This window comes from Fistularia commersonii, chromosome 34 (assembly GCF_037954325.1).
Source record: "Fistularia commersonii isolate RoL2024-O1a breed Wild chromosome 34, RoL_Fcom_v1.0, whole genome shotgun sequence".
In the NCBI taxonomy this organism is placed as follows: Eukaryota; Metazoa; Chordata; class Actinopteri; order Syngnathiformes; family Fistulariidae; genus Fistularia; species Fistularia commersonii.
In genome coordinates, this window is record NC_141317.1 from 9,284,298 (window position 1) to 9,312,292 (window position 27,995).

The following is a 27,995-nucleotide window of genomic DNA, read 5'->3' on the forward strand; positions in this document are numbered from 1 at the left end:
TGAGAATGATTGAGTCTCCGGCTACTACAAGGAAACGGACCAATCAGCGTTTGTGTTGACATCTACGTGGGTGGGACTTCTGGAATGTGGGAAATGTTGCATCAGATTGATGTTGCGGTCCGTTTAGTAAACAATTGTCTAGCTTGAATTGGGACGTCGGTTATTTAATCTTGTTTCTTTTTAAGTACAGTAACTATTTTAAAGTGTTTGAGCTCTCGCCCTGTATAATGTGTCTGACTTTTGAAACGCAGCGTAACCTCTGTTGTCCAACCGAAAATAAAAACTCCGTGAAAGTTTTTTGCTGGACAGCTAGCTATCGTAAACATCGAACCGGCATTGTGAATCCGCCTCTGTGACCGCAACTACCCCGGTGGAGGTGCAGATGTGATGGGAATAACTCCACCGATACGACAAGGCACACGGAAACGCACTAAGCATGGCCAAACATGCGGTTTGGACGTCGGGGGTAAAACTGTGGAAGTCGCTGGCCTGTGCAAACTCAGAGCTACGCCTGGATCTCACCCTCGCCTGTGGACAGTCTTTCCGGTAAGCTAGCGATCTAGCCCCTTCATACACACTTTGAGCCCATAATAAACATAGAGCTGTGCTCGCTTTTACTTCATTTTACCAGATACAAATATCTCTGCACACAGTTGGAGGGAAACTGCACAAGGCCACTGGACTGGGGTGCTCGGAGGGCGAGTGTGGACCCTGACCCAGACCGAGGACACTCTGTGGTACTATGTGTACAAAAGACAGGACCAGCAGGTCCAGGAGATGCAAACAAAAGGTGGTCCTCTCCAGAATTTAGAGCTGAAATTCAATGAATCTCGGGAGGAAGAAGAGGAACCTGGTATTGGAATCCCCAAGCAGGATGGTGAGGAGGAAGAAAAGATGCTGAGAGATTACTTCCAGCTTGACGTTGAGCTGGTGGATCTGTATAAAAAATGGGGAGCGGCAGATCCCAACTTTATAAATATCGCTGAGATCTTTACTGGTAAGTGTGTGTTTCTGCAAGCAAAACATCCCAGCAAGATGTTTTGTCGTAATGAATAATCAGAATCAGAATACTTTATTGATTCCCCCGTGCGGGAAATTCCTTTTCGTTGACAGCAGCTCCTGCTTCGGAGTCAAATGAGAGAGAATCAACGTAGAAGTCTATATAAAGATAAAGAACAGCAAATAATAAAATAAGAACAATAAAGATCAAAAGAAAGAAATACAAATAAGGTTAAAGGTATATAAAAATATACATAACGTATATCCATGTGTATTTACAAGTGCATGTACATTACAAGTAGTAATTTTGTGTATAAGTAGGGGCTGTTGTACAGTAAAACATTTATTGCACAGAAGACAATGGAACTTTTGCACATATGGAGAATTATTGCGCATGACTCCACCGACAGCCAACTGATGCAGAGTATCTGACACTCAGAGTGAGGAAATATACAGTCTCATGGCAGCTGGCGGGACTGATTTCCTAAAAAATAAATTGCTTTCATTGATCCAGGTGTGCGGCTGCTGCGCCAGGACCCCACCGAATGCCTGTTTTCTTTTATCTGCACCTCCAACAACCATATTTCACGCATCCAGGGCATGGTGGAGAGGCTGTGTCAGGCTCTTGGCACGCCGCTATGCCAGCTGGATCAAGCCTCTTACCACGACTTTCCCTCACTCGTTGCGCTTGCAGGTGCGACAAAGCTACCTTGAAAACACGCCTCTTTAAAATTGTTTTATGATAAATCGGATTAAGAATTAGACTCTCTCTGAACTTGCTTTGAATGCCCACATGCAGTAATGAATGTGTATTTATTAACGGGCAGACAGCAGTGTAGAGGCACGTCTCAGAGAGCTGGGTTTTGGATACAGGGCTCGGTTCCTGCAGCAAAGTGCAAGACAGATCTTGGACAACCACGGGATCCACTGGCTCGACGGTCTTCGCAACGTGCCGTATCCGCAGGCCCGTGCTGCCCTGCGAACTCTCCCTGGTGTGGGAACCAAGGTACGGAAAGAAAATACGCAGTTGTCCTGTAATGATCTATTCGAGAAGGATATACAGTAAACATGTTTTCTGTCCAATAGGTGGCAGACTGTGTGTGTTTGATGTCGCTGGATAAGACCGAAGCCGTACCCGTCGACACACACGTTTGGCAGATAGCAAAGCGCGACTACAAATTTTCAGCCGGCAAGCAGCAAAAAAGCCTCACCGATAAACTTCACACGGATATCGGTCGGTGTTCACGTTCCCCTTCGCTCATATGTTGCCGAATCAACAAAAATACTGACGATGACGATGAATTTTTCACACAGGGGATTTTTTCAGAAATCTCTGGGGTCCCCATGCTGGTTGGGCACAATCTGTAAGTTTGCCCAAGTCTTCCCATGAGTGTCTCCCTCTCTGTTGTACTTTGCCGCTGTAACCGCAAAATCTGATCATTTAAGGTGTTGTTCTGCGCGGATCTCAAGAAGTTCCAGAAGCTGAAAGAAACACCGAATCCGAAGAGGCCGAAGACGGAGGAGCAAGATGACGACGGGATCGTAGCATGTAAGGAAAGGAAACGAAGACCGCCGCAAAGGGAGTTACGAAAAACAGGAAAACCAAGTCGGGGTGTCGTCGGAATTGAAAGACCAGGGTTAAAACAGTGCCCGGCTAAAAATCCCCCGTAAATTCAGACGCTTTTTCACAGACCTTCAAACAGACACCGTGTTTGGACATTTTCTGGAGATGTAGATGATTTCCAAGTATCTGTGTTTATGTGATTACTGTGTCTAAGTTGTGTCAAATCAATTCACTGAAGAACATCTTTTAAAAAAATTTCTGGAATTAGATTTGAAAAATCTAAATCAAATCACTGTTTTTTTTTATGATTTTATTGTCTTTGATTGGTCCTTGATGTTCCTCAATGCTGCCTCTAGGGGGCAGCTTATCCCTGCACGCCAATGTCAAACGGGAGTCATCTGATGTCGCCGCTCTTTTAAAGAACTTGTTTGGCAACTTGCGCCCTTTCTCCGGATAAAACCTTTCTTTCAGGCCACCTCGTGTTTGTTCATACCTGTGCAGATACACCCCGGTGTTGGTGCGCGTGTGTGAAAGGTCACCGGGCAGCAAATGTTGTATTTCCTCAGCGCATCCCGTGCACCAGAAGGATGCATACAGGCATTAGCCGACTGACTCAGCTGTTCTTTTTATAGCTGGGATTGTAGTTATCTGCTGTCACTGCTGTGGGCCAGTGTGACCGTCTTGGGTGTCCAGATGGACTGGATTCAGCTCAACGCTGCGCTTTCACGACAGCCGCGATTGTGTTTAAAGCATAACAGTTTTCAATTCAACGCCATGCCGTATTGTCCTCCTCTGAAAGAAATAATCGCCGGCGTATCGGCTTACGCGAGCAGGTGTGTCGTGCATGCAATCGGATCCCCCGCGTGCATGTGCCTCACATCCATAGCCGCTCGCACGTGCGCGTGTGTGCAGCGGTGCGTATCAGCGAATATGTGAGTCAGCTTTCATCCCGGGTCCGGCTCCGGGGCAGAGGCCGCATGACAAAGGGACGCGGGAGTAAATATAGAGATAAGACAAGAGCGGTGAAAGTAAATCCCAAAGGCCTGAAAAGGTGAAAGCGTGTTTGGAGGAGGGGGAGGTGCACTCTCATGGAAATGCCAGGCGCACAAAAAAGATTAATAACACAAGAGTGGCCCGTGCGTTACATAAGAGAGAGGGCTCAGCTTGTATTATGCCCACAGGAGCTGGGTTTGTGGAGAGGACGTCGCTCCGTGTATTTACTTTCCCCCGTGACGCCTCATTACTCTGCACAGACACCTGGGGGCGCTGAAATCTGGGTTGCCACAGCAGAGAGGACTACCGTGTCTGAGCGTGGCTTCGGCGGCCTGCGGACTCCAAAAGGACTCCGTGCGTGTTGTCATCTTTTTCAGAGTTCTCTGTGCAATTGTGTTATAGCCCTCGCTTTGCTCAGTGGCGCCTCAAACCAATGACGTTGCAGATGGAAACACCAAAATTAGCTCTGCGCATTGGGGACACAAGTCAAGACCCCGGGAGGCGTAGCACTGTTTCAGGTTAAATCATCGTAGTTGCCGAACTGTGCGAAGGCACGTGAGGCCCGCCGGTGCAAATACGCATTTTCCCTGTAACTTGTGCTGTGATAGGAGCAGTCGGGCTCTCTTGGATTTCTTCAAATTGCACCGTGTATGTATATTTGAGGGTCTCTCCGGAGGGGATTGCGTGAAACCTCCCAGCGTAAGAGCGGCGCCGCATTTTTTGTTGTTTTTTTTTCCCCCTATGAAATATTGGCGGAGTTATATTCCTCCAGACAAATATGATATATGCGTCTCGCAGGGATCGATTATGAACGGTTTATTTTAAGAATCGCGCCCCGTAAGGGCCCTTTTCCTCCTGCCGGGCCAAAAATGGTCAACGCACATCTACCCTCTGTCGATAAGCCTTATTATCCCTGAACGGTAACAGACGTGTTACATGATAGAACCCAATGCAATGCCTAGTATGGATATGATTTAAAGAGACTGCGTTGATTTACCTTAGATGTGGTGAAACGCGATGCCACTGGAGGCAGAGAAGTGTTTTTAGGGGGGCCCTGAGTTGGGGAGATTATTCCGCGGTGTCTAGACGGCGAAAGGGAAGCCATATTTAGGTCACAACTGCTCTAATTGATCATTTTTCAGAGTTCGCGAATGCCGTTTAGCGCCGGTTAGCCTGATTCAGGCCCTGTTTTGATTGTTGGGACTGAGCAGCACCATCTGCTCCAGGGTTCAGTTTCAGAGCCCCCGCCAGGAGCAGGTCGATGCACAAAGTGGAATGTATTCGCGCGCATTCCTCGTCAAAGATGGCATAGAAACACTATCCTCGGCGTGTGTGTGTGTGTGTGTGTGTGTGTGTGGTAAACCGCGACCACCGCGAGCTGTCTCGGTGCGGCAAAGTCCCTTCTTTTTTTTTTTTTTTGGAAGTTCCTTCAATGACATTTGAATTCTGCTCCCCTTTCAGTCCAACGACAGACTCCACATTTCTGCAAAACTAGTGGATATTATTGTTGCTTTTTTATCATTTAAAGACTATTTGAGCACTAAAAACACCGATAGAGCACAATCGCATCCTCCCAACCTCTGACCGGGCGGGTCGGACAGTGTCTTTGACCGCGGCGGCTGCATGAAAAGGAAGGAATGAACATCTTTTTCACCCTATCTTGATATTTTCCGGACCCAGTTGAACACGGACTTTTTCTCCTTCCCCGCCGTTAAACGTTAGCGGCCCAGGATGATGTACGCGCAGGGCCCGACACCAGAGAGCTGTCTCTGAGCTCATTCCTTGTTATTCCGACCAAATCGGCGCCGACCGAAGATGCAAAGCGCCCGTAAAAAAACGCCGTCTCTCGCATCGAACCCGTCGTCAACACGCATCCCTCATCCTTCCCAGGCGTTCGGCGAAACTCACGTGGGCGACACAGGCGACGTAATAAGCGTGTCATCATTCATAATGTGATTACCACGGAGGAGAACCCTGGCTCCTCATGTCCCGGACCCTCTTTTGTCTTTCCTGCTGGCTCAGTTGTAATGTAGCCTAATGGCATTAGCACAATCCTGTGACCTGCACAGGTTATTTTAGGAGCCGGGCTGCTGCTGCGAGTGCATTGGAAGCGGCTGCAAGAGATCCAGGTGGATCTTCTGTCATATTGTGTCCCGTCCGTGGGAAGGGAGGGGGCAGAAAACAGCTCCACGCAGCAGCTTTGGGTCCGGGTGGAAGGTGCGGAGGGGGGTGACGTGAAGGTCGGTGCGGGTTTGCACGCAACTAGCCGCCGCACGTTCAGCTCGCCTCCTCACCTGGGCGCGGAAAGGGTTGTGCACGCCGTGTGTGTGTGTGTGTGGGGGGGGGGGGGGGGGTGACGTCAGAGCCTCTGTCGTCATACGCGTAACGGAGCCCTGCCTCCGCACGCCGTGCACGGTCGTTGCGCAACCGGCGTGCAGCGCGAAGGGGATGGGTGGGTGGGGGGGATAGGTGAGCCATTGTTATTATCTGCGCGTGCGCGTGGATCTCTGTGAGTGTGTGCGTGGGGTGGGTGTGCGTGGGGGGGCGGGCGTCCATCTCCTCCCCTCTCGTCAACAGAGTGCAGGCGGAGGAAGGAGGAGGCCGACCTTCTCTGCGCCTCTTCTGCAGCCACCTCCTCTTCTTCCTCCTCTTCTTCCTCCTCCTCTTCTTCTTCCTCCTCCTCCTCCAGCGCCGTGGGGTTGGGGGGGCGCATCGACCCCCCCCCCTCTTCCCCGCGCCGGCACCTCACCATGACACACTCCGCGTCCTGACGCAGAGGACGCCGCTGCCGCCGCAGAGGAGCCGCGCACACGCACAGGTAAGAGGAGCCGCTGCTCGAAGCCGCCGTGCACGTTTCCGGTCCCAAAGTGGCTTCTTTTTTTTTTTTTTTTTTTTTTTGTCTTTCTTTCTTTCTTTCTTTCTTTTATTTTTTTTTTAGAAGTATTCCGTCGCTATGGTAACGTGGACGTCGGCGCTCCGCGATGCGGGGAACTTGCGAGCCCACGATGGATTTAAACACGCGATAAATATCTCGGGGAGGATTATTTCGGGGGGGTCTACTCTTTCCGAAGAGTCCCACTTCGGTGCGTGGACCACACTGCGTGTCCCGGGGGGTTTCACGAGGGTCTACATGCGTGACTCGTTCTCCACCTGCAGGTGTGATGTTTCCATCCACGACCTGCACCAACGCTGCGGACTTAGAGGTGGGAAGCGCCGTGAATCCGGCCGCTGCTGCTGCCAGTGTCAAACTAAAACCTCTTAATAATGTGATTTAAGTATTAAGTGGTATTAGTGTTGGAGTATGATTGGCTGCGTAGTAGTTTGAGATGATTATATTCAAACTGACAACAATCCTGAGCTGAAGTTTATTGAACCCTGCCCCAACCATATGCAAGATTTTAACGTAGCCCTTGTTTTTAAGTTGTGTATTTTCCGTAGGAAGCTAGAAGGTCCTCGGGTGGGTTCCCACAGGGGGGCCTTCCTGTGTGGAGGCTCCATGTTGTCCTGGTGTCTGCGTGGGGTTCCTCCGAGTTCCCCTCGCAGTCCGGAAACATGCAGGAGGTTCAGCGGAGTCTGAATTTTCCAGACGTGAGAATGAGTTAATGCATCGTTGCATGTCTCTCGATGACGTGGGGAAGAGAGGATGGATTTCTAGTATTCATTTTGAAAGTTATAGTATATATTAACACTTGCAGCACCAGAGCTGTTTTTTCATGCAATGAGAAAGCAAGAATATACTCTGCCGTCTATTAGGAATGCAGCAAATAGCAGCAGCTGCGGATGCAGGTGTTACCCAGAGGTGAGATACAGGGTTTTGTTCAATACTGAGACGGAAATCTACTGCTGTAGTACAATAAATACACAATAAATGGACTGTAGTTTGAATCCCCCAATGGTTAACTTTGCTTTTCTGAAATTGCTTTTCGTTGGAAGCAGCTCCTGCTACGGAGTCAAGTGGGAAAGAGTCAGAATAGACCTCTGTAGAAAAATAAGAATAAAAATATGAAATAATCAAAATAAAAAGAACAGTAAAGATCAAAAGAAATCAATAAAAATAAAGTGAAATGTACGTAAAAATATGTTTAACGTATATACATATGTATTGACAAGTACATTTACTAATTTAGTGTAAAAGTAGGTTCATTCTGTGTAAAAGTAGTTGAATACAGCCTCCAGGGTTGTCTTATGTTGAGATCAGATTACCGTAATTTCCTGACTATTGGGCGCACCTCAATATAAGCCGCGCCGGCTTGCCGATCGCTATCTCAGGCTTCCTCCTGCGCACTACAACTGTCAAAGTCGTCTTCTTCGGTGTCGGAGTTGAACGGACTCAGAATTTCCCGGTCATTTCATCGGTCCGATGTGACGAGAAGAAATGTTTTAGCGGCGTGAAGCTCGTTAGCCCCCCCCCCCCCCGAAAAAAAAGTCCATATATTAGCTGCAGCGTTGTTTATGTGAAAAAAGTCGCGGCTTATCGTCCGGAAATTATGGTATATGTTGTTCTCATCAGCTCACCGACCGATGAAGCTGAAATGTCCCACGTTTTAAAAGTTAGCTTCTTTCGGACAGAGCGATGCAGCAGGAGCTTCATGTTGCAAACCACTCAGCTAGCAAGAAATACCTCGACACGGCCCAGGAAACCGGCTGCCAAGGCAGCGGACACGTACTTGCACAACTGGATAATTCCGTGTGGCCAAAGCTCGCAGGTGCACAGTAGTTTCCGATGTGTCTGTTTAAAATGGATTATCGAGGAACGGCCAACATCGGCGTGTAGCAACAAGTCGGAGCTGCACTTTGAGGGATCTGGATATATCTGTGGCATCCAGGCAGACGCCGACACAGAGAAAGAGAGAGGAAAGTGCAACAGGCGGTGAGAGCGCACAGACGGAGCTGCGCGAAAAGTGCTCCTGGATGTGAAGCTGAGCCCTGCCAGATGGAGTCAATTCAGAAGAAAAACAACACACCCAGATCCAGGACAAGACAAAAAGCCCTCATCTACTTCCAAAGTAGCTCAGGAGAGACTCCGCTGGCTCTCGGCGGTCTTTTCTTGGAGAGGTGAAGTTTGAACGAGGAGATACAGAACAGAAGCTAATCTCGGCTTTTGAGTGCCGCATTTTAATGGGTCATTGTCTGCAAAACTTTTATCATCGACTCCTTTTATAAGCCGAATGCCCTTCAGCCGGCCGGACGGTCGAGTCAAACCTTCACCCGTTCCTGAACAGCGGGGGGGAAATGAGGCTCATTCAGGAGGCTGGTACATCAACGGAGCAGAATGTTGGACAAGACATAATGCCACAGTTTCTCTGGAGGCCTCGGGGTAGCTCACCCTTTGCTAGCGGAGTAGAATCGTAAGCATCGATGTTCGAATCGGTCTGTAGTGAGAGCAGGGAACAGGTTGAGGAACATCTTGAGAGGTGGAGGTATCCTCTGGAAAGGAGAGGAAAGAAGGTTAGTCGCTTCTGTGAAACCATATCCAGATCTAGGAATAGGCTTAAAGCCTTCACCTTTGAGAAACCTTATAGTTAGCGCTAGCCTAGCCCTCAGTGACGCCGCCGCCATCTTATGCACCTCCCTCTGAGGGGAGGAGGCTTGATCCACTACTAGCGTCTCGCCAGGCGTCCGCAACTGTTGAATATTAATATGAATATTGCATTATGTCAGCTATTAGCATGTTGTTTGCAGATGACATTGTGATCTGTAGTGAGAGCAGAGAACAGGTGGAGGAACATCTAGAGACGTGGAGGTATGCGCTGGAAAGGAGAGGAATGAAGGTGCGTCGCAGCAAGACAGAATAGAGGTGGAACCCGGGTGGAACGGTGAGGAGACAGGGAGTGGAGATCAAGAAGGTGGAGGATTTCAAGTACTGAGGGTCAACAGTCCAGAGCGTAAGAGAGTGTGGAGAAGAGATGAAGAGATGGTTCAAGCAGGTTGGAATAGTTGGAGAAAAGTGAGATAGAAGAACATCAGCCAGAAGGAAAGGAAAGGTGGAGGAGACGGTGGTGAGATGATCTACAAACACTGACGACGACCAAAAGACAGGAAGCAGAGCTGGAGGTGGCAGAGATGAAGATGTTGAGGTTCTCTTTGTGAGCGACCAGGATGGAGAGGATCAGGAATGAGTCTATCAGAGGGACGACACATGGTAGATGTTCTGGAGAGAAGGTCAGAGATGGTTGGGTCATGGACAGAGGAAGGAGAGGGAAGATACTGGTAGACGGATGCTGGAACAGGAGGTCTAGAGTTTGATTCACTGTGGTGAACCCTGAAAGGAATAGAAGAATGAAGAAGATGACGTGCCGCGCATGCAGCAGCACTACTGCAACCACCTCGTTGCGTTTGAATTCCAAAAATCTGTATTTTTTCGAGTCCAAACGGAGCTGCGGTTGATTCCCTGTCACAGACAAATGGCTAACGGCCTCGCTGTCGCCTCCTGACTGTTTTGCGACTTCACGCGGTCGGCAGCTTTGTCCATGGGTTATCTGGCCCGCTATCTCCCGGCGTGGGCGTGGGTGTTTGCGCCGCGTGCAACGTGAACGCCTGAGCACACAGCAAAGCTCCCAAGTGAATATTCCGTGTTTCTGGTAAACACTCGCTGTTGCTGGTTTCCAGCACGGGGCTATTCAGGGGCTTTATCTGCCGGGTGTACCGGAGTCTCGCCTTGCTTTCTGACCTTTGACCCGCGGCTTGCGCTAGAGCGCTACATCAGTCAGACGTGTGGTTGAGAGGGAGGCCACGGTGCATCTAAGCCAGTGGTTCTTAACCTTGTCGGAGGTACTGAACCCCACCTGTTTTACATGCGCATTCACCGAACCCTTCTTTATTGGATGGAGGATCGTTTCGTCGATGGGTACAAAGAACAGGCAGAGTAGCCTTTTCATGGAATCTGGCTCCCTTCACCTTGAATCCAGCAAGCGCTATGTTCTTGTAGCTCCCATCTCCATGCAGCTGAAGGAAGCCTTCCCTTAGTTTTGCCGGTGCCGGACTAGAATTGCTCATCTTGTCTTTGCAAATCATGCAGTGAGGACATCGATTCCAATCACGTTCCGTCATACATGTGAATCCGTATTGTACGTATTCTTCCGACCGCTTTCTTTTTTTGCCCGACATAATTAGTATGAAGGGATTAAAGTATTCAGAAAGAAATCACATGACGTACCATCACGACAGTCACAAGTTACGACAACCGAGCGCGCCGAAATCCCCGCAGCACGGATAGGCCGAGCTACGTAGCGTGATCACCTGCGGCCAGTGATGTCATCACCAGTGTGTGTCTTGACCTCCGCCGAACCCCTGGGGTTCGATCGAACCCAGGTTAAGAACCACTGATCTAAGCTAACCGTTAGCCTCAGCTTTTGGACACCCAGGAGCGGCGAGCGCCGTTAGCTGGAAAGCGTCCCGCTGAGCCGACAACGGGGCGCTTGTTTGTCTTCCGCTACGAATCGAATTTCGAGATGTTTATTTTACGACGGTAGATATTGAATAAATAAAAGGGGCAAATAAAAAAAAAAAAAAAAAAAAAACGGCAGCGGCAAATCCACATGTTATTTCAAGGTGTGGAATTTTTAACGGTCAAACAAGCGACCTCCCCCATTGCTGGCATACCAACATGACCGCAGATACTCCCTGCCTCATTTCCCCCCCTCACTGTGTTTCTCCCGCTGTCTCACGTACCAAGAAATTCATACACAGGGCCTCAGTTTCACGTCTCTGCCCGACAGAACGCAGGAAAAACAAGTTCTACATCTCGAAGGGGGCTTCGGGGAGGGGGGTTGAGCCGCCGTGCAGTCACGCCTAAGTGCTCAGTTGGACTGAGAAGTAGTCGCTAACGGCTCTCTACCGGTTTACTCCAGCCTCTTTTCGGTTTCCTCCGCTTTTCCCTCTTCCATCTTTGCAATCGATCCGGGCTCGCTTGTCACGATTGCCACAAGTACAGACGCCACATCGGATCGCGCCCCCTTTGTAATCACGTCGTAAGGAATCGTCCTCTTTGTTTAACCTCAAATCGCTCCAAATCCTGCACTTTTGACCGTCGCCTTAATGGTCTTGAGCCCGTCTTAGGCCACGGGGGGAAAAAAAAAAAAACGCACTTTCCATTTTTTCTTTGTCGACTCAGTTGCAGTTTCACTGGTGTTTTTGGACGATATTGTTTCCTGATGCTATTTTCGCAAAGCCTCGCTACCACATCGCCGGGTTGCCAGGACAGCGGTCCAGGCGGCCGAACGTACATCGGGCGCAGTAAACACGGCCATTGCGGTCGTTTCTCCCCCCCCCCCCCAAAAAAAAAATCAGCGATGCTATTGCAGAAATCTAATCAGTCATAAGTAAAGTCACACCAAACGTCCCATGTTGAGTTTGTTACGAACCCGAGCTTTTAAGAAGACTGGCGTCTCATCAAAGCATTCTGGATAACAGGCCATTACCCGGCAACAATGTCAGATTTCATTCCCAACCAAACAGTGGAAGAGCGGATCAGTGTATTCAGCTGCTTTCCTGAACCTTCGCCATGAATCCAAGAATCCCTCCGCAGACAGCGAAAAGAAAAAAAAAAAAAAATCCGGATACGCCGTCTGACGAACGTGACTCGAGACTCCTCCGCGGCCCGCCGGGCGCTCGGTAAGTCAAAGTAATATTTTTATCACGTCGACCCCCTCGGGGGGACGGGATGCATTCATCTGGCGTACGTTCTCCGCGGATGTCGTCACTCCTCCTCACACAATACATCCTCTTATTCAGGGCAGGAAACGTCCACGGATAATTTGGTCCAACGCAGAGAAACAATCTGAAGATTACCATAAACCCCCCCCCCCCTTATGGTTACACAATCTCATGACTTATTACTACAACAGCTGGTACTTATCACTCACCCACTCACTGCCGTAGTGATGTAACGTCTACACTAACCTATTACCTTGTCTTGCTAATTTCTTCCCAGTTTAAGCACCCGGGATTTGGGAATGTACACACCTTTTCCCAGGAATATATGGCTTGGTTTTTTGTTTTTTTTTGTTGCTCTGGCAGATTCCAGACAGTCTGGCAGCGCAGCGGTGCCGCTCATTTGATTGCAACTCGGGCCTGTTTGAATTTGACAGAGGGCCCTGTTTCTTTTCAGTAGCCGCTTGTTTAATATAATCGTCCCAAAACAGAACTGGCTACTTCGCCTAAATCCCAAATGAAATGCTCCCGGGGCCATCCCGTGCTCCAGGAATGTGATTACTAGAAGCGAGTCGGTTCCCAGGAGTTGGACTTTTCAATATTTTACAATTCTTGCGCTCCTCAGAGATCCATCCATCCATCCATCCATCCATCCAACATCTACTCCACCTGTTACGACCAAGAAGGCGCTTTAGGAAAATCACTGCAAAAACAAACAGTTTTTACCCCAGAGCACTAAATTGGGCAAAACACTTGAACCGCACATACAGTACAGTGCAAGAAACCCTTTTTTTTATAAGTTTCCCTTTTTTTTTAACTTCTTTTTGCTTTTTTCCCACATATTTATCTATTTATTCCTCTAGTTTTCATGAGATGAGAACAACTTTATTTATCCTGAAGGAAATTGTTGTGCCAGAGTTTCAAGTAAAAAACATAACAGTAATAGATAATAGTAGAAGGGAGGAAGAATAAGAAATACAATGAAATATGAATTGTCTTAACTGTTAACTGTAACTACAAAGATTGAAGATTCCCTGCAGCTGAGGGAAGAATTATTTATATTCTTTTAATTATTTATTTTAATATTCTATTAATTATTTATATTATTTATATTCTTTTAATATTTTTGGTCTTGTATTTTTTTCTGTCTTATACCTCTAATCAAAAGATGCTGCTATTGTCGTATGGTTGTGTTGTTTCCTGCTTTTTAAGGCTGTTTTTTTTTTCTTTTTTTTTGTCTATTGCTGCTATCTCTAAATTTGGTTGCACTCCATGTAATGACAATAAGTCTCAAATCCTTGAATGGAAACCTTTTTTTTTTTTTTTTTCAAGGTTTCCCTTTCGTCTGTCGCAGTCGACAGAAGCGAAGCCTCTCTGGTGGATTCACGTTGTCGGGCCGATCGATGTTGTCGAAGGATGTTGCGTGGAATCACGGTCCCCGGTTCAGTTCCCAAAGGGTTGGCCTTCCCGTTTGGTGTCTCCATGTTCTCCCTGTATCTGAGTGCGGTTCCTCCGGGTTCCTCCGGGTTCCTCCGGGTTCCTCCCACAGCCCGAAAACATGCAGGAGGTTCACCGGAGACCCTAAATCGTCCAGACATGTGGATTAGCGAATGAATGGTCGTATGTCTTCCACGTATGTATGGAATCTGTCTTTTCTCTTGAGTGAAATTAACCGAATAATCGCCATAAACCAGTTAGTGCCTTGGGTAACTGTTTGTTTCACTTTTTGTTTGAAATTAGATAATAATAAAACATAAAGAGAGACAAATTAGATAAATGATTTTTGGCTAAGATAAGTGTCAGGTTCGCCAACTCCCCGAGTGGAAATTGGCTTCTTAAAATTGCGCTTAAAATGCCAGCTTTATCTTATTTATCAAAATGTTGGCTAATATCTGAGATTTTATTTGATGTATTATTGTACTGTGTCGCTGGATGTTGGAACGATCTTGGAAGAGCGAGGCGTACGTGTTAAAAAGGAAATATATGGACAAACACAAACCAAAACAGTAGAGACAAGGGAAAATAATTTTCAAAATAAAACAGGAAGTAATTGCAACGCTCAGACGTTTAAGTTGAAAAAAATCAGGTCGAAAGCGTCAATTTATACTAACATTGATGTTATTTACTTTATGTTATCACCACCGCCCAAAATTTAAATCTCAGTCACCGTGGCTCCTCGTCTCGTGATCCTCGGCTTCTATCGGCGTCCACGCATTGCATAACCGTGTCTTCCCTGTCCTTCCATTGCTGTTTTTTTTTTTTTCCCGTCCTGCCCGTCTTATCTGTGAAATCGTTTCTGTCTCTTATCTCCCCTCTTCTCTGCGCTTACGCTGCCATTTCTGCTCACTGCGTCTGCCTTCACGAGGGGGACGGGGTCGATTCGTGTCGTTACCGTCTATTAATTCAGCGAGTCTGATCAATGTCTTTTTCTTGAACAAGGAGATTTAGTTGCAGTAAAGGGTAATTCATTTGTAACTTGGTGAACATGAATCAATACGTCCCGCTGGCATAGAAGAGGAATGTGTGCAAGAGGCATCGACAAACATCTATAAGATTTTTCCATTCTTTCCCTTTTCCTGTTCACTCACCCATACAGTCACAACAGCCAGATATATGCAGAATACATGCAACAGCTGGCCTCCCCGGTTTGTACCTGGACATGTGTGCTCCCCGGTTTCTACCGGGACAACTAGCCTCCCCGGTTTGTACCAAGACAACTAGGATCCCCAGTTTGTACCAGGGCACCTGGGCGCCCCGATTTGCCCCTGGACACCTAGGGCTCCCCGGTTTGTACCAGGAAAACTAGGATACCGGTTTGTACCAGGACAACTCAGCTCCCTGGTTTGTGCTAGGCCACCTGAACTCCCAAGTTTGTACCTCGATGCAAGGCTTCCCGGTTTGTACCAGAACACCTGGGCTCCCATGTTTGTACCAGGACAACTCAACTTCTTGGTTTGTACCAGGACACCTGAACTCCTCGGTTTGTACCAGGACACCTGGGCTCTCCGGTTTGTACCAAGACAACTAGCCTCCCCGGTTCATGCCAAGACAACTTGGCTCCCCGGTTTGTACCAAGACAACTAGGATCCCCAGTTTGTACCAGGGCACCTGGGCGCCCCAATTTGCCCCTGGACACCTAGGGCTCCCCGGTTTGTACCAGGAAAACTAGGATACCGGTTTGTACCAGGACAACTCAGCTCCCTGATTGTCCTAGGCCACCTGAAGTCCCAAGTTTGTACCTGGATGCCTAGCCTCCCCGGTTTGTACCAGGACACCTGGGCTCCCATGTTTGTACAAGGACAACTCAGCTTCTTGGTTTGTACCAGGACACCTGAACTCCCCGGTTTGTACCAGGACACCTGGGCTCTCCGGTTCATACCAAGACAACTAGCCTCCCCGGTTCATGCCAAGACAACTTGGCTCCCCGGTTTGTACCAGGTCACCTGGGCGCCTCGATTTGTCCCTGGACAACCAGGATACTGGTTTGTACCAGGACAACTCAGCTCCCTGGTTTATGCTAGGCCACCTGAACTCCCAAGTTTGTACCTCGATGCAAGGCTTCCCGGTTTGTACCAGGACACCTGGGCTCCCATGTTTGTACCGGGACAGCTCAGCTTCTTGGTGTGTTCCAGGACACCTGAACTCCCCGGTTTGTACCGGGACACCTGGGCTCTCCGGTTTGTACCGGGACAACTAGCCTCCCCAGTTCGTACCAAGACAACTTGGCTCCCCGGTTTGTATCAGGTCACCTGGGCGCCTCGATTTGTCCCTGGACACCTAGGGCTCCTCAATTTGTACCAGGAGAACTCAGCTCCCTGGTTTGTGCTAGGCCACCTGAACTCCCAAGTTTGTACCTGGATGCAAGGCTTCCCGGTTTGTACCAAGACAACTCAGCTCCTTGGTTTGTACTAGGCCACTTAAACTCTCCGGTTTGTACCAGGATACCTGGGCTCCCTGGTTTGTGCCAGGACAACTCAGCTCCCTGGTTTGTACCAGCCTGACTGAAATGAAGGATGGTCTACATCAGGGAAATACCCATCTAGAATTGTGTCTGGGCTCTGCCTGTAGGCCTGCAGCAGCCGAACACGAGCAAGCATGACATGCAATGGAGACGGGCCTGTGTCGGCTGGTACTCAACCTCAGCGAATCTTAATTTCTCGTGCCAGAAATTAAGATTCACAGAAAGCCACGGGAGTGGAATCTAAATGCACGAGGGTGACGTCGGTCCGAAGCGACTGTGCTTCCCCCTCGGCCCGAAGAAGCCACGGCTCGATGGCCTAAAAGAAGTCACGGGACTTGCAAACGTCACCCGTGATGAAAGGAGGTGGAGATCAAGCGGATCTCGCCGCCACGCGGGACAAATGCGTCTTGGGAATGAATCCCAGCCTTACCCGAGAGCATGTTGGCATTGTCGGAGGTCAAAATGGAATTTCTGGACCAGATGAGAGCGGAAACAGAACGATCTTTGAGGTTCTGGCCGGTGAGTGCAGCCATGAACCGCTCTGCTCTTAGAAACCCTTCCTGAACACGATTGGACAATGCCATCGCTTGGCTTTGTATTTCCTGACAAACCATGTGAAGGAATGTGATTTCCCCTCCCTGTGAATGCACGTATGCCTGAAAGTCATGCGGGTTACTCGCGCGGCCGTCTCGCAACAAGTTCACGACCATGAAATGCACATGTCAAGCATGAGGCGCAGCTGTATTTGCTTTTCAGAGAACAAATCGCCAGAGATGGTAGGCACGGCGACTCAAAAGCCGGCAAACAAATTCCAGATTTTGACTTTATCAGGATTGCACACCCTGGCTTATTAGGCTTAAGGTTTTAGCCGGACCCCCCGACCCCTTCCTTTTGCGTTATCAACGTAGTGTGAAGAAGGTCGGTTTATGTAAGTCCCGCTCTAAAACAGTCAGAGCGACGGGGTGTTTTTATTCGAGGGATGTGCACCATGAGGAGATGTGTCTGACATCTGGTTAAAATACATGACTAGTTGGATTGTGTAATCCTCGAGGGCCCGTGGGGGTGGGGGCGGGGTCTGTGTGTCACCGGGCTCCGGGCATAATCGTGCACAGTGTTACAGCTGTCGGCTCCAGGCGTGCATGACTCAGAGCGAGCACGGAAGAAATGCAAGTGAAGTTCTCAGAATAAACCCGACCGGGGGGAGAAGCGGTGTTCGCCCGAGGAACATTAACTGGCAAAGATCGGGATGAAAAATAAAAAGCCAGCGTGTCCGTCTGCCGTTGAACGAAACCATTTGCGGATCCTTTTCGGTTTGTATCCGGGTCATTTTTTGGACGTGGCCGACCCGAAACCCTTGCCCTCGTGTTTCTTTATATCCCGAAGCTGTTTACTGGTGACCCGTGACTAAAAACCCCGTGGGAGTTTCACCGACCTCCCAGAATCAACAAAGCAAGTGTGTTAACATTCAGCAGCCCTGAATGTTAACCAGAGTGTACCTTCAGGTAGTTTTCTGAAAGTTTGGGCTTTTGGACTCAGAATGCTTCGCATATTCACCGTAATCAAAATGTACATAATTCCTGTTTTTATGTGCCAACAGAGACAAAGAAAGAAAATGATGTAACATTCGTAAGGCGGCGCGCTACAACTCCGACGCGGACCATGGCTTCCATAGCTCTTCTTCTCTTAAGCTTCCTCATCTCCAGCCTCCATCCGTCAGACGGCCAGGTCATCATCGCCTCCTCCTCGTCCTTCCCTTCTCCACCCGGCGGCTCGTCGCCTCGGCCGACCAAGCAGGCTGCAGCCTCGTGGTCCTCTTTGCCCCCCAAAGGACGCAGCGATGTACCCATCAGAGTCATCGCCAAGGATACCCAGGCAACCACCAACGGCGTCCGGCATGAGCCAGTACCGACCAGTCCTGGCTCGCGCTCCACTCCCACCGCGTCGGCCCTGTCTTCTCTTAATCTCAGAATTGGACCGACTCTAACCCAACCCACCGTCTCCAGGCCCAGGACTGACACCGCTAGTCTGATATACCGGGGTTTTACCAAGGGAGATGCCACAACAAGAAGGCAGACGCCGCCCATTTCCCCCTCCGCCGCCGCCGATGAGAAACCGCCGACGGCCGACGGCTCGGAAGCGAAAGAGATCGCGGAGAGCGATCTGTTGGAGATGGGATCGGGTGGTTGGACAACAGGGATGCTTCCGAAAGACGCGTCGCTCGCTCCTCTGCCGACAGCCGGCGATGAAATGGCACAGTATCAACCGGAGGCGCGGACCGCCATCGCCGAAGGCGTACCGGATAAGACGGACGATACCGGGACCTCGTCGCCGGGAACCCGGACTGTGAAGCCCCCGGTTTCGGCTCTGACGACGACTCCAGGAACCACGGTGACGCCTCAGACCGAGACCATCCTCTCCACCGCGCCGACGGAGAAAACATCTCCCGCCGCAGTCGTAACAGGTGAGAAGCTCATCTTCTGTTCTCTGCCGGCCACGTTCCGATGCGCAGCGCGAGGAAACCTCACCCGCGGGTCTTTGCTCTCGATTTTCAGACAAGCCGACGGCGACGACACCGCCTTCCAGCGACGGCGTTTCCCGAAAACGCGACACCGCTAGCGGTACCGCCGCGGCAAGGACGTCGCAGGCTCCCGTTGCACATTCAGACAACGCAACCGTGACAGATACGACGACGACAACCGCTAGCGTGCCGACCACTGTGGATCGAGCTGTGAAAAAGGCAAACAAGATGATAGATCAATCCAATAGAGCCACGAAGCCTGGAATAAAAACATCTGGTTCAACCAGGGTGTCAACAGGTAAGTGACATGGACGATTGTTTTGTTCGAGGGTTATTATTTGTTCAGCCGGCTCCTTTGTGCTGGAAGACTCTGGAAACTTTCCAAAAGAAAAAAAAAAAAAAAAAAAAAGACGACGACGAAGCAAAGCAGAAACACGTTTCCGTGGAAAAGGTGCGGCGGTCGTGCCGGGAAGACGGAAAAAGGGGAGAAAAAAAATTGGAGGTGAAAGGGAAAGAAATGGGAATGGCGGGAAGACCGGAGGAGAGCGCAGACGGGCCGGCAGAGGAAAGGTAGAGGATGTAATGAAATCCAGATGCGCCAAAAGGGAAAGGATGAAGGGCGCGGAGGAGCTGTAGGTGGAAAGAGGAAAGCATGAGACAGCGGCTACACGATGCCGTCTCTTGGATACCGCCGGGACAACATCTGAGTGACTCTAAAACATTGACTTTCCGCCGCCTGACGAGCACATTTAACGTCTCCTCTTTGGATTAACGTCCGGCGTCGACGGGAGAATCCCATCGCGTATACCGAACCGCACATAATGTTGTTTTTTTACCTCATGTGGACACGTAACGCAATCCGAGCGGCGCGTTCGAGAGGAAACTAGAGGTAAAAGTTAAGTATGTCCAGCTGTGCGATGTGATCGGCACATCTGGAACGGGTCTGGACTTTGCTCCTGGAAGAAAAGAAGAGGAAGGAAGTGTAGCATAGCTTCATAGGAATATAGAAGTGTGTGTGATGCGTTTGACTCCAGGGGAGGAGCCAAGATAAGCGGAGGAAGTGAGTCATTAGTCAACGTGTCAGATTTATGGGGGTCTCCGGTGGGGCGAGGACCTGTATCTGACCCGGGTTCTCACCGACGACGGCGTCGTTCTGCTATCCATCAAAACAAACGTGTGTGCAGAGCAATTCCCTGGAAGTAAATCTAGATAAGCGCCCTTAATCCTTTTGCCGGGGGGATCCGAGTTCCCCATCAGTCACCGAGTCGGCGGATTTTTTTCCTCGTTGAGAAGAAACCGATCGCTCGGCGGAGGTGCCGGGCCGAGCGCCCCGATGGTTGGAAGCCGCGGGGCGTTTCCAGGGGGAAGGCGGGGGCGCTTTGAGCAAACACCGGCGCGTCAACGAGGGGATCGGGGCGGTTTTTAAAGGTGCTTTAGGGTCCGTCGGGGTCGTCCGGTACGCTAAATGTACCCAGAGCTTGTAGGTGTGACATTGCATATTCTTACATAAGAGAGATGTTCTCATTAATTACATAATCTAATCCAATTAAGCGGCGCCGTCGCTCCATTGTCCGAAGGAGTTTTTGCTAAGCGTTAGATCTGATGGCTTTATGACGATGATGTGGATTATCAGGTGGCGCCCGTTACCGCCTCGCTTCGGACAACACAATTACCACGTCCTTGAATATGTAAATATTGCCTCGACCCTCTCGCCCCTTCCGCATTGGAGGGCGACATTTGCAATTCTGCGTTTCACAGTAAACAGACGCGCACGGACGCAATTAGGTTAGACATTAACATCCCATTTGGAAAAAAAAAAATCAGAGGCCAGGGGCAATGTGTTTCTGCAGAGCTGGATGTTAAAACCAGAGGGAAGCGGGATGTATTTCAAATGGTGAGCTACACCCCTCTAGTGGTGTCTAAATAGCACTTCACGTATTCGCGCAATCAAATGGTTATTCGGTAGATGTTTGGATGTAAAATGGAATTCTAAAATCAGAACCTTTCTTCTGGCCCCCCCCCAGGTATCTTCTCCCTCCTCCCCACCAGTGCAGCGCCGGACGTCAGAACAAGAATGGCGCCCACCGTTCAGGCCGACAGCGACGGGAACGGCTCGGTCCTCCTGAGCCACCCTCACCAAGCTCCCCATTCCACTTACAATCCGACCCCGTCCCCGAGCCTCAACCCCTTCGCCAACGGCACCTTCCTTTACTGGGGCGACCTGAGCAGGACGCTGTCCTTCGCCTGGGAGCTTCACGTCTACGGCTCCGGTAGCCTGTTCCTCCTCTTGTTTGCCGGGGCGGCTCTCGGCCTCGTCCTGTCGCCCGGCACCCGCTGTCCCCACCGGGGAGCTCTGGCGCTCGCCAATGCGCTGTTGTTCCTCGCCGGAGGTCTCAGAGCGGCGCTCTTTTTTATCGACCCCTACGGGACGCGTAAGATCCTCCCTCGCCCCGCCGTCCTGGCTCTGTACAACTTGCCTCTGCACATGCTGGTTTGGACACAGGCGTCCCTGGCGATTCTGGCCTTGAGGTCCGCGGGAGTAGCCGTTCTCCCCGCGACTTTGGAGCGTCCTCCTCTGGTGGCCGTGTTGGCCGTGTTGCAGTGCTCCCTCCTGCTGGCGTCCGATCTCCTTTCGCAGGCGCTGTCGCCCGTGGTGCCCGTCACCCTGCAGGTCCTGTCTCTATGCTGGGGCGCCGCTCTCTGTCTGGGTTTCCTCTTCTACATCTTTCCACGCATGCGTTGCCTTCCCCACTCCGGAGTTGCCGAGGAGGTCCGGCGGAAGGCGTGGCTCGCGGGCTGGAGGTCAGCGGTGATACTCGGGAGGGTCTTGGCTGTGTGCGCGGTTCTCGGGGTCCTCTGCTGCGGACTACATCTTCACGCCACTCTGTGGCTGTACGGACTTCTAGGGGACTGGACGAGCTTCAACTGGGGTTGGTGGATGGTTCACTTCTGGGCACGCCTCCTGGAGCTGGCCTGGGGGTTCTGCCTCTTGGTCTTGGGTTCTTGGGTGTTCTGGAGGCCTCAAGGATGCCAAGAAACGGACGAAAGGCCAGCGGGAGATTCAAGAGCGACAGGAGATCTTCCATCTCCTGGCCAGTCTACAGGCTCCTCTCATAGACACACCTGCTGGTCCAAGATCGTCCAGAGCCTGAGGGGTAAGCCCTGCAGAAAGTCTGACAGCAATGGCATCGGAGGAGGAGGAACCCCGGGGGAGGTCCCCAACAACTGGGGCGGTCAGGAACGTCCTGGAGCCGACATCAGCAAGAGCTTGATCAGGAACCAGAATCACGAGCAGGCGAATGCGCAGCCGCGCTGCGTCAAAGATAGCAACCGTGCACGCAATCACAGGGGCCAATCGGCAGACAACGGCATTTCCGACGGCTCCACGGGCTCCTTGCTGAGACTCCAGGCCATCGGCCCGCCGCCACAGCGCTCCGTCAGCGGCAGCCTGGACCAGGACGGCCAAACCTCACTGTCCATTTGTGAATTTGATCTGCGACCCCCGTCTCCGATCGACCTGACCCGCAGCATCGATGAGGCGCTGCACAGGGAGCACCTTCTGGAAGGCGGCAGCCTGTTTCACGCTTTAAACCAGACTTCCCGGTCCGCCTCCCCCGGCTCGGGCCTCAGTCCGGGGCCCTGGCGTCGCAGGAACAGTGATCCTCAACTGTCGGAGAGCAGCGAGGCCCCGACGGAGTCCTCCATGCCTTTCGGAGGCAGTATTCTCAGCAGCGTGCCCAGCAGACAGGTGACTGCTCCCCCAACGCCCTCCCACCAGGGTTACAGGTGGGCCGGAAACACAGCGGGAACCGTACCGTCGTCGGTTTCCTGCCCCGTGTCGCTTCGACCGTCCAGAACATCTACAGGGCACCTCGGAGACGACGGCGTGGACGACACGCGACCGTTCATCACCCCGGACTCGGAGAGGGTGCAAGGGAGGGCCGGGAGGCCCGTCGGCTCGCGGAGTTACCTGGAGGTCAGCCGGCACGACGACTCTGCTAGCGTCAGCAGTGAAATTATCGACTTGTGAACCCGACCGCATTGTAAACGCGCACCGACGACGCCACGTCCGCTTAAATTATACCAATCGTAATCGAGACTCGTAGAGAAAATATGATCATGTCGCCCAGTCTTACCTCGCAGGGTTAAAGTATGCTTTTGGAGGAGATACAGCGCACCCTTTTTTTTTACTTTGGGAGTAAATCTGGAAGTGTTAGCGCGCAGTTACGACATAACAGTATTTGGACCGCCTCGCTCCCTTGGAGATCCGACAACCCGTATTAGTACTAGATTTTAGATGCTCGGCATTCGCTCGGCTGTAAGAGATAACGTAGCTCAAAGTTTCTGTTTTTGTACATCGCTTTCATTGGCTTTATTTGCCGTCTCTCGTTTTGCTTTGCGATGTTAAGATGTGCCATACCATATTGACTCAGTTAATGGTAATTACTTCCACGCTACGGATATTTAGCCGCGATGGCGCCGAAGCCTGCTTTGCATTCGAAAAGCCGATCGCAGAGAGGCAGGGACCACGGGACACGCAAATATGGAGTGCAGCTTTTAGGATTCAGTGTTAAAGCAGTTATTTTCTCATCCTTATTTACTGTTCCCACAGTTTACAACTGTAGTTGTTGTTGTTGTTGTTGTTGCTGTTGAGTTTCTTGCCACCAAAGCCTCTGACTGCATCACATAGGATTTCCTGCGGAGTAATACTCGCGCCACGACGCCTCAAAACTCCAGCGAGTCAAGCAGTTTGACGTGTTAGCTAATTCGCCGAGGTACATGTTTGAACTCTTACATGACCAAACGGATGGTGGAGCGCTTTTCTGTACGCCCGAGCACTAGAGCGGAGATATTTTACTACTCCAGGGGAAACACGTGTGAGCGACAATGTAAATACTGTTATTTTTGATGTCCCCGAATAGATCTCAAACTCGGTCGTAGTTGTTCCCGTGAGAGACAATCGGAAGTGGTATTTGAGGACCCGTCATGACCGTATGTTTTTTTTGGATTCATGTTATTCCGTAACTTGTTTGACACGTGCGGTAGACCATCGGCGGTCGCCCGCAAGACTGCCGAGGGCTTCTCTTTCCCGAAGAACTTCTGGGCCGTGCTCAGGAATATCGAACAAGCATTTAGAAACGTCGCGCTCACGGCTGAGGTCTGCAAGACCGTGTCCCATTCTGAAACCGTAACTTTCATTTCGAGGTTTTAGAATGCCAGTGGAACTATTCAGAATCCAGTGCTGGACTAGAAGCTGTTTGGTTGTCGCCCGCTGAGACTTTTATTTCAGATGTTATTACTTTGTTTATAAGTCTACCGACGGTACACAATGGTGGAACACCCAATGATTTTCTTTGGAAAGTACAAAAACCCATGACTCTACCACAAAGTCCTGATCTCCAGTTACCTCAGGGTGACTTGCAGTACCTCCCATCGGTGTGAGAAGGTCAAGTTGTTTATAGTTTGAGTGTACGGGCTCCGTAGTGTCGTCTACATTCCAATCCATGTGCAACTTGTTGCCCTTTGTCACCTTCTATACGCCATAGCCGCGGTACTTCCAGTACCTCGAGGTACTCCTAGTATCCTTCGTGACTTCCTCTCCACAAATACAGTAACGTGCCATAGGGACAACATTCAACGTGCCCCTCCAGTGATGGTTTTTATTTTTTAAATTTCTTGCTGCATTTCATGTCTGGATTAAAATAAAAATTGGACCGTGTAAAAAAAAACAAACCTTCATTTTCACGTGAGTGTTCATTTCACAAAGACTACGGATGAAGGAGGTCAGGTCAGAAGACGGGAGCTGGAACTCAGGTTTGTAAATCTAAAGGTTGTTTAACTTTAATTGTTTTCATTAAGATTATCATTTGTGAATAAAGGAAATGTAGCAGTGAGGAGATTACTCCTTTACCCAGCTGTTCCTGTGACAAAGTATCTATTCACTCATTCATATTTTATCCATACCACTTATCCTTCAGCGCCAGCCAGTCGCCGGTCAATTCAGGGCCACTTGTAGGGTTTCAATGTAGGGTTTCCCATCAACCCTCTGCATTTTTGGACGGTGGACTGCCTGTGCCTCTTTATAACGTTTGAGTTCAGAGGGTGAACGGTTGTCTGGCTATACAAGTCTATGTCCATAGTGAACCCCAACTCGTGGCCAACTTCTGGACAAGCAGTGAAGACAAAGAATGTACGGCACTGGGGAATACACTTCCGTTTGTTACGCAAAGTCTCCTTGCTTCTCTGGGTCGAAATGATAGGCGCCGTCCTCCTGGAGATATCTGATGATTACTTTCTGCTGAATCAGCAGCTAAGCAGGGATCTGATCATCGGTATTGGGAGCAGCAGTTGTATGGTTCCGGAAATTGTGCAGATAATTAAAGACGTTGAAGGGTACATAATGAGGATTAAAAATTTGCTTTCGTGCGACCAGTTGATACAACCATGCAAATTAAATCGGGGCACCACACAATCGTTCGGTGAGAAAGGGAAGTGTGGAATTCTTCCTTTTCTGCTTGTAGTCTTCATCTAACGTCTCGTTTTGAGCCACGGTGAATTGGTTCTTCCAGTCGACAACTTCCCCTGAGGAAGTTGTGAAGACCCCTTTCATTTAAAAGGAAAACTGGTTATATTTTACCTTTTCTCGTGAAAGGAGACACCTCTTGATTCGTGATTTGGACGCTGGAGAAGTTGGTGAAAGTGTTTTGTTTCATATTCCCGAATTCCTCTGCAGCCAGGACCTTCTCCTTCTCCTCTGCTGAAGGTGACAAACCCAGGAAGGAACAGATTCGAGTACATAACTTCCCCCAAGGTGATTACGATCTACCGGACGGGTCAAGTTGACCCTGGTGGGTTCTCGTCTTGGCAGCTGGACTTGAGTGTCTTCACTCGAAGAGGTTTCAGCCCTCATCCAAGAGGCTTCTTCGATTCTAACGACCCGCGGGGAGTTTCCGAATATAACTGGCAGAGTTTCGGGCGAGTTTAGGTTTCATAGGCTTGTCGTGTAAAAGGAAGAGTTGATCTGCAGAAGCTAGGTGTAAGGGGCGTCGTTATGCTAACGGATTTGCACACCCATCTGCACCCTCCGAACGACCGGGTAAGACCCATCACCAGAAGCAACCCCTGGTAACTTCAACATCACTTTCAGATCATGTGATGCAACAGGTTTCACTCCTTTGTTTAGCTTTACCTTTTCACATTCCAGTCCAGCTAATCCCACTGAGTTGCTCTATTGTTCCATTCAACGACAACACCATCAGCATAGCAACGCCGCTAAACCTGGTTTCTGTTGATCAACTCCTCCATTTCCACAGCAAGGCGCTATAACCTAGAACCGCCCAAAACCCCGCCGGTAATTTCGGAAACTCCCCACAGGTTGTTAGAACTGAAGACGCCTCTGGGATGAGGGTTTAAACGTCTTATAGTGAGGAAATTCAAGTCCAGTCGCCAGGACAAGAGGATTTTGACAAGATTTCACCTCAACCTGGATGACTGAGAACCTCCGCAGACTATTTTTGTATAATTTCAGCTATTAGCACGTAGCTGCGTGCATCACTGGCATTAGTAGTACGAGAACATTTGCGGTTGTCCTTCCATGCACAGTCTTGCTTTCTGTCTCGCTGTTTTGGTCGAGGCCGAAGGCCGCCCACATCGAGCTTTAGGGAACACAGGTAGATCACAACTTCTCGATGGGAAAAGCGTCATCAGACGACTCTGTTGGGATTCGAAGCCGTATAAGTAACATCTCACTTGCCTCGCTCCGATCTCCTGCCAGGAGAGGTACAGTTTGGAAAATGGTTTCACAAGCTCATATCTGGACTCACCTGGATCAGATCTTCATAGAAAACGCTGTGAATATGCGAGTAGGTCCGAAGTCTCGCAAGAAGTCGCCCCATTTTCCCGGCATTTGGTTGAAATGGAAATAAGACACGGCGCTGTCCTTCGCGTTACGAGCCACATTGATGATCTACACAAACAGAAGAGTCCATCTTTTAATCCGCCTGTCAAAAATAGCCTTAAAATATTTGCGTCGAAAGTGCTCCACCTTCACCCTGCAGTTCTTCTCCCAGAAGAACTGCAGGACCAGCCGGACCGGCAGGTGAGTCTTGATGATCCGAGGGAAGGTGGTGAGCTGGTCTGCCAGTGGTTTTCCTTTATTGAGAAAGTTATGAATGTGTTACAACAGACAATTATCTTATCTATGGTAACACATGGGGACTTTGGAAACTCCCATGTTGTTTGGAAGGGAGTGCGTAGACAGGACGCTGCTGCCTGATTCAACCCTCTCAAAGGTCACGCCGCTGGCTGGTCTTTGGCATTTCTATCAATAATCTTTGGATTTTCTCTGCGGTTCTGGACTCAGGGATGCAAGACTTTTATTGTCATTACACACAGTGCAACTAAATTTACAACCTGCTTGTTTCTTTACCTCTTTTTCCACACTCTCCTAGGCTCTGGACTGTTGACCCTAAGTACTTGAAATCCTCCAACTTCTTGATCATCACTCCCTTTCCTCTCATTCACACACATATATTCTGTCTTGCTGCGACAAATCTTCATTCTTCTCCTTTCCAGCGCATACCTCCAACTCTCTAGATGTTCCTCCACCTGTTCCCTCCTTTCAGTACAGGTCAAAATATCATCTGCAAACATCATGGTCCATGGAGATTCCTGTCTAACCTCATCTGTCAGCCTGTCCACCACCACTGCAAACAAGAAGGGGTTCAGAGCTGATCCCTAATCAAGTCCCACCTCCACCTTGAACTTCTCTGTTACACCTAAAGCACACCTCACCACTGTCTCGCAGCAAGCATACAAGTCCTGCACCAGTCTAACATACATCTCTGCTACAACAGACTTCCTCGGCACCCTGTCTTTTTTTTTTTTTTTTTTCTTTAGGTCTGCGGGTGCCTCTGCATGAAAATGATTATTCCCTGTCATATCCTCTCGTTCTCAACAGAACAGGGTGGCTGAACCTGAACTTTGTCTTCAGAGCTCATGTTGCAATATAAACTTAACAACATGGATTGAGCGATTGCACCTGAGGGAAATCCAGGTCTAGTTAGCTCCAGGAACGGCACCCTGGTTTGCAGGGGAATGGGCCTCCGCCCAAAGTACAGGAGCTCCAGAATATAGGAGACCCACATGTTTCCTGAGATGGGAACGTGAAATTAGAAGCTGTTCTTCAAGTGTCCTCTATCACTGGCAACCATAAGATAAGACAAGACAAGACAGGACAAGACAAGACAAGACAAGACATTCTTTATTGATCCCCAGAGGGGAAATTCTTTTGTCACAACAGCGTAACA

General features: G+C 49.8%; 2 protein-coding genes and 1 pseudogene across 4 annotated transcripts; 2 read left to right on the plus strand and 1 right to left on the minus strand.

Moving 5' to 3' along the window:
- The first annotated feature begins 98 nt into the window (after window positions 1-98).
- Window positions 99-2,852, plus strand: ogg1 (8-oxoguanine DNA glycosylase). The gene is made up of 7 exons (XM_086141553.1): window positions 99-546; window positions 654-997; window positions 1,514-1,693; window positions 1,827-2,005; window positions 2,086-2,233; window positions 2,314-2,363; window positions 2,446-2,852. Exons 1-7 carry the CDS (start codon window positions 437-439, stop codon window positions 2,668-2,670), a joined length of 1,236 nt encoding a protein of 411 aa, XP_085997679.1. The 5' UTR covers window positions 99-436; the 3' UTR covers window positions 2,671-2,852.
- Window positions 2,853-6,246: 3,394 nt separating this feature from the next.
- LOC147214526 (uncharacterized) lies at window positions 6,247-24,420 on the plus strand. Of its 3 annotated transcripts, none has more exons than XM_086141673.1 (4): window positions 6,247-6,374; window positions 17,767-18,630; window positions 18,722-18,985; window positions 20,712-24,420. In XM_086141673.1, the coding sequence occupies exons 2-4, from the start codon at window positions 17,829-17,831 to the stop codon at window positions 22,715-22,717; spliced, it is 3,072 nt and encodes a 1,023-aa protein (XP_085997799.1). In that variant the 5' UTR covers window positions 6,247-6,374; window positions 17,767-17,828; the 3' UTR covers window positions 22,718-24,420. The 3 variants fall into 3 exon arrangements, with proteins under 3 accessions (XP_085997799.1, XP_085997800.1, XP_085997801.1); XM_086141674.1 differs by lacking the exon at window positions 6,247-6,374 and adding an exon at window positions 9,281-12,169; XM_086141675.1 differs by lacking the exon at window positions 6,247-6,374 and adding an exon at window positions 17,287-17,671.
- Window positions 24,421-25,101: 681 nt separating this feature from the next.
- LOC147214527 (cytosolic sulfotransferase 3-like) lies at window positions 25,102-27,833 on the minus strand (annotated as a pseudogene).
- Window positions 27,834-27,995: the final 162 nt, after the last annotated feature.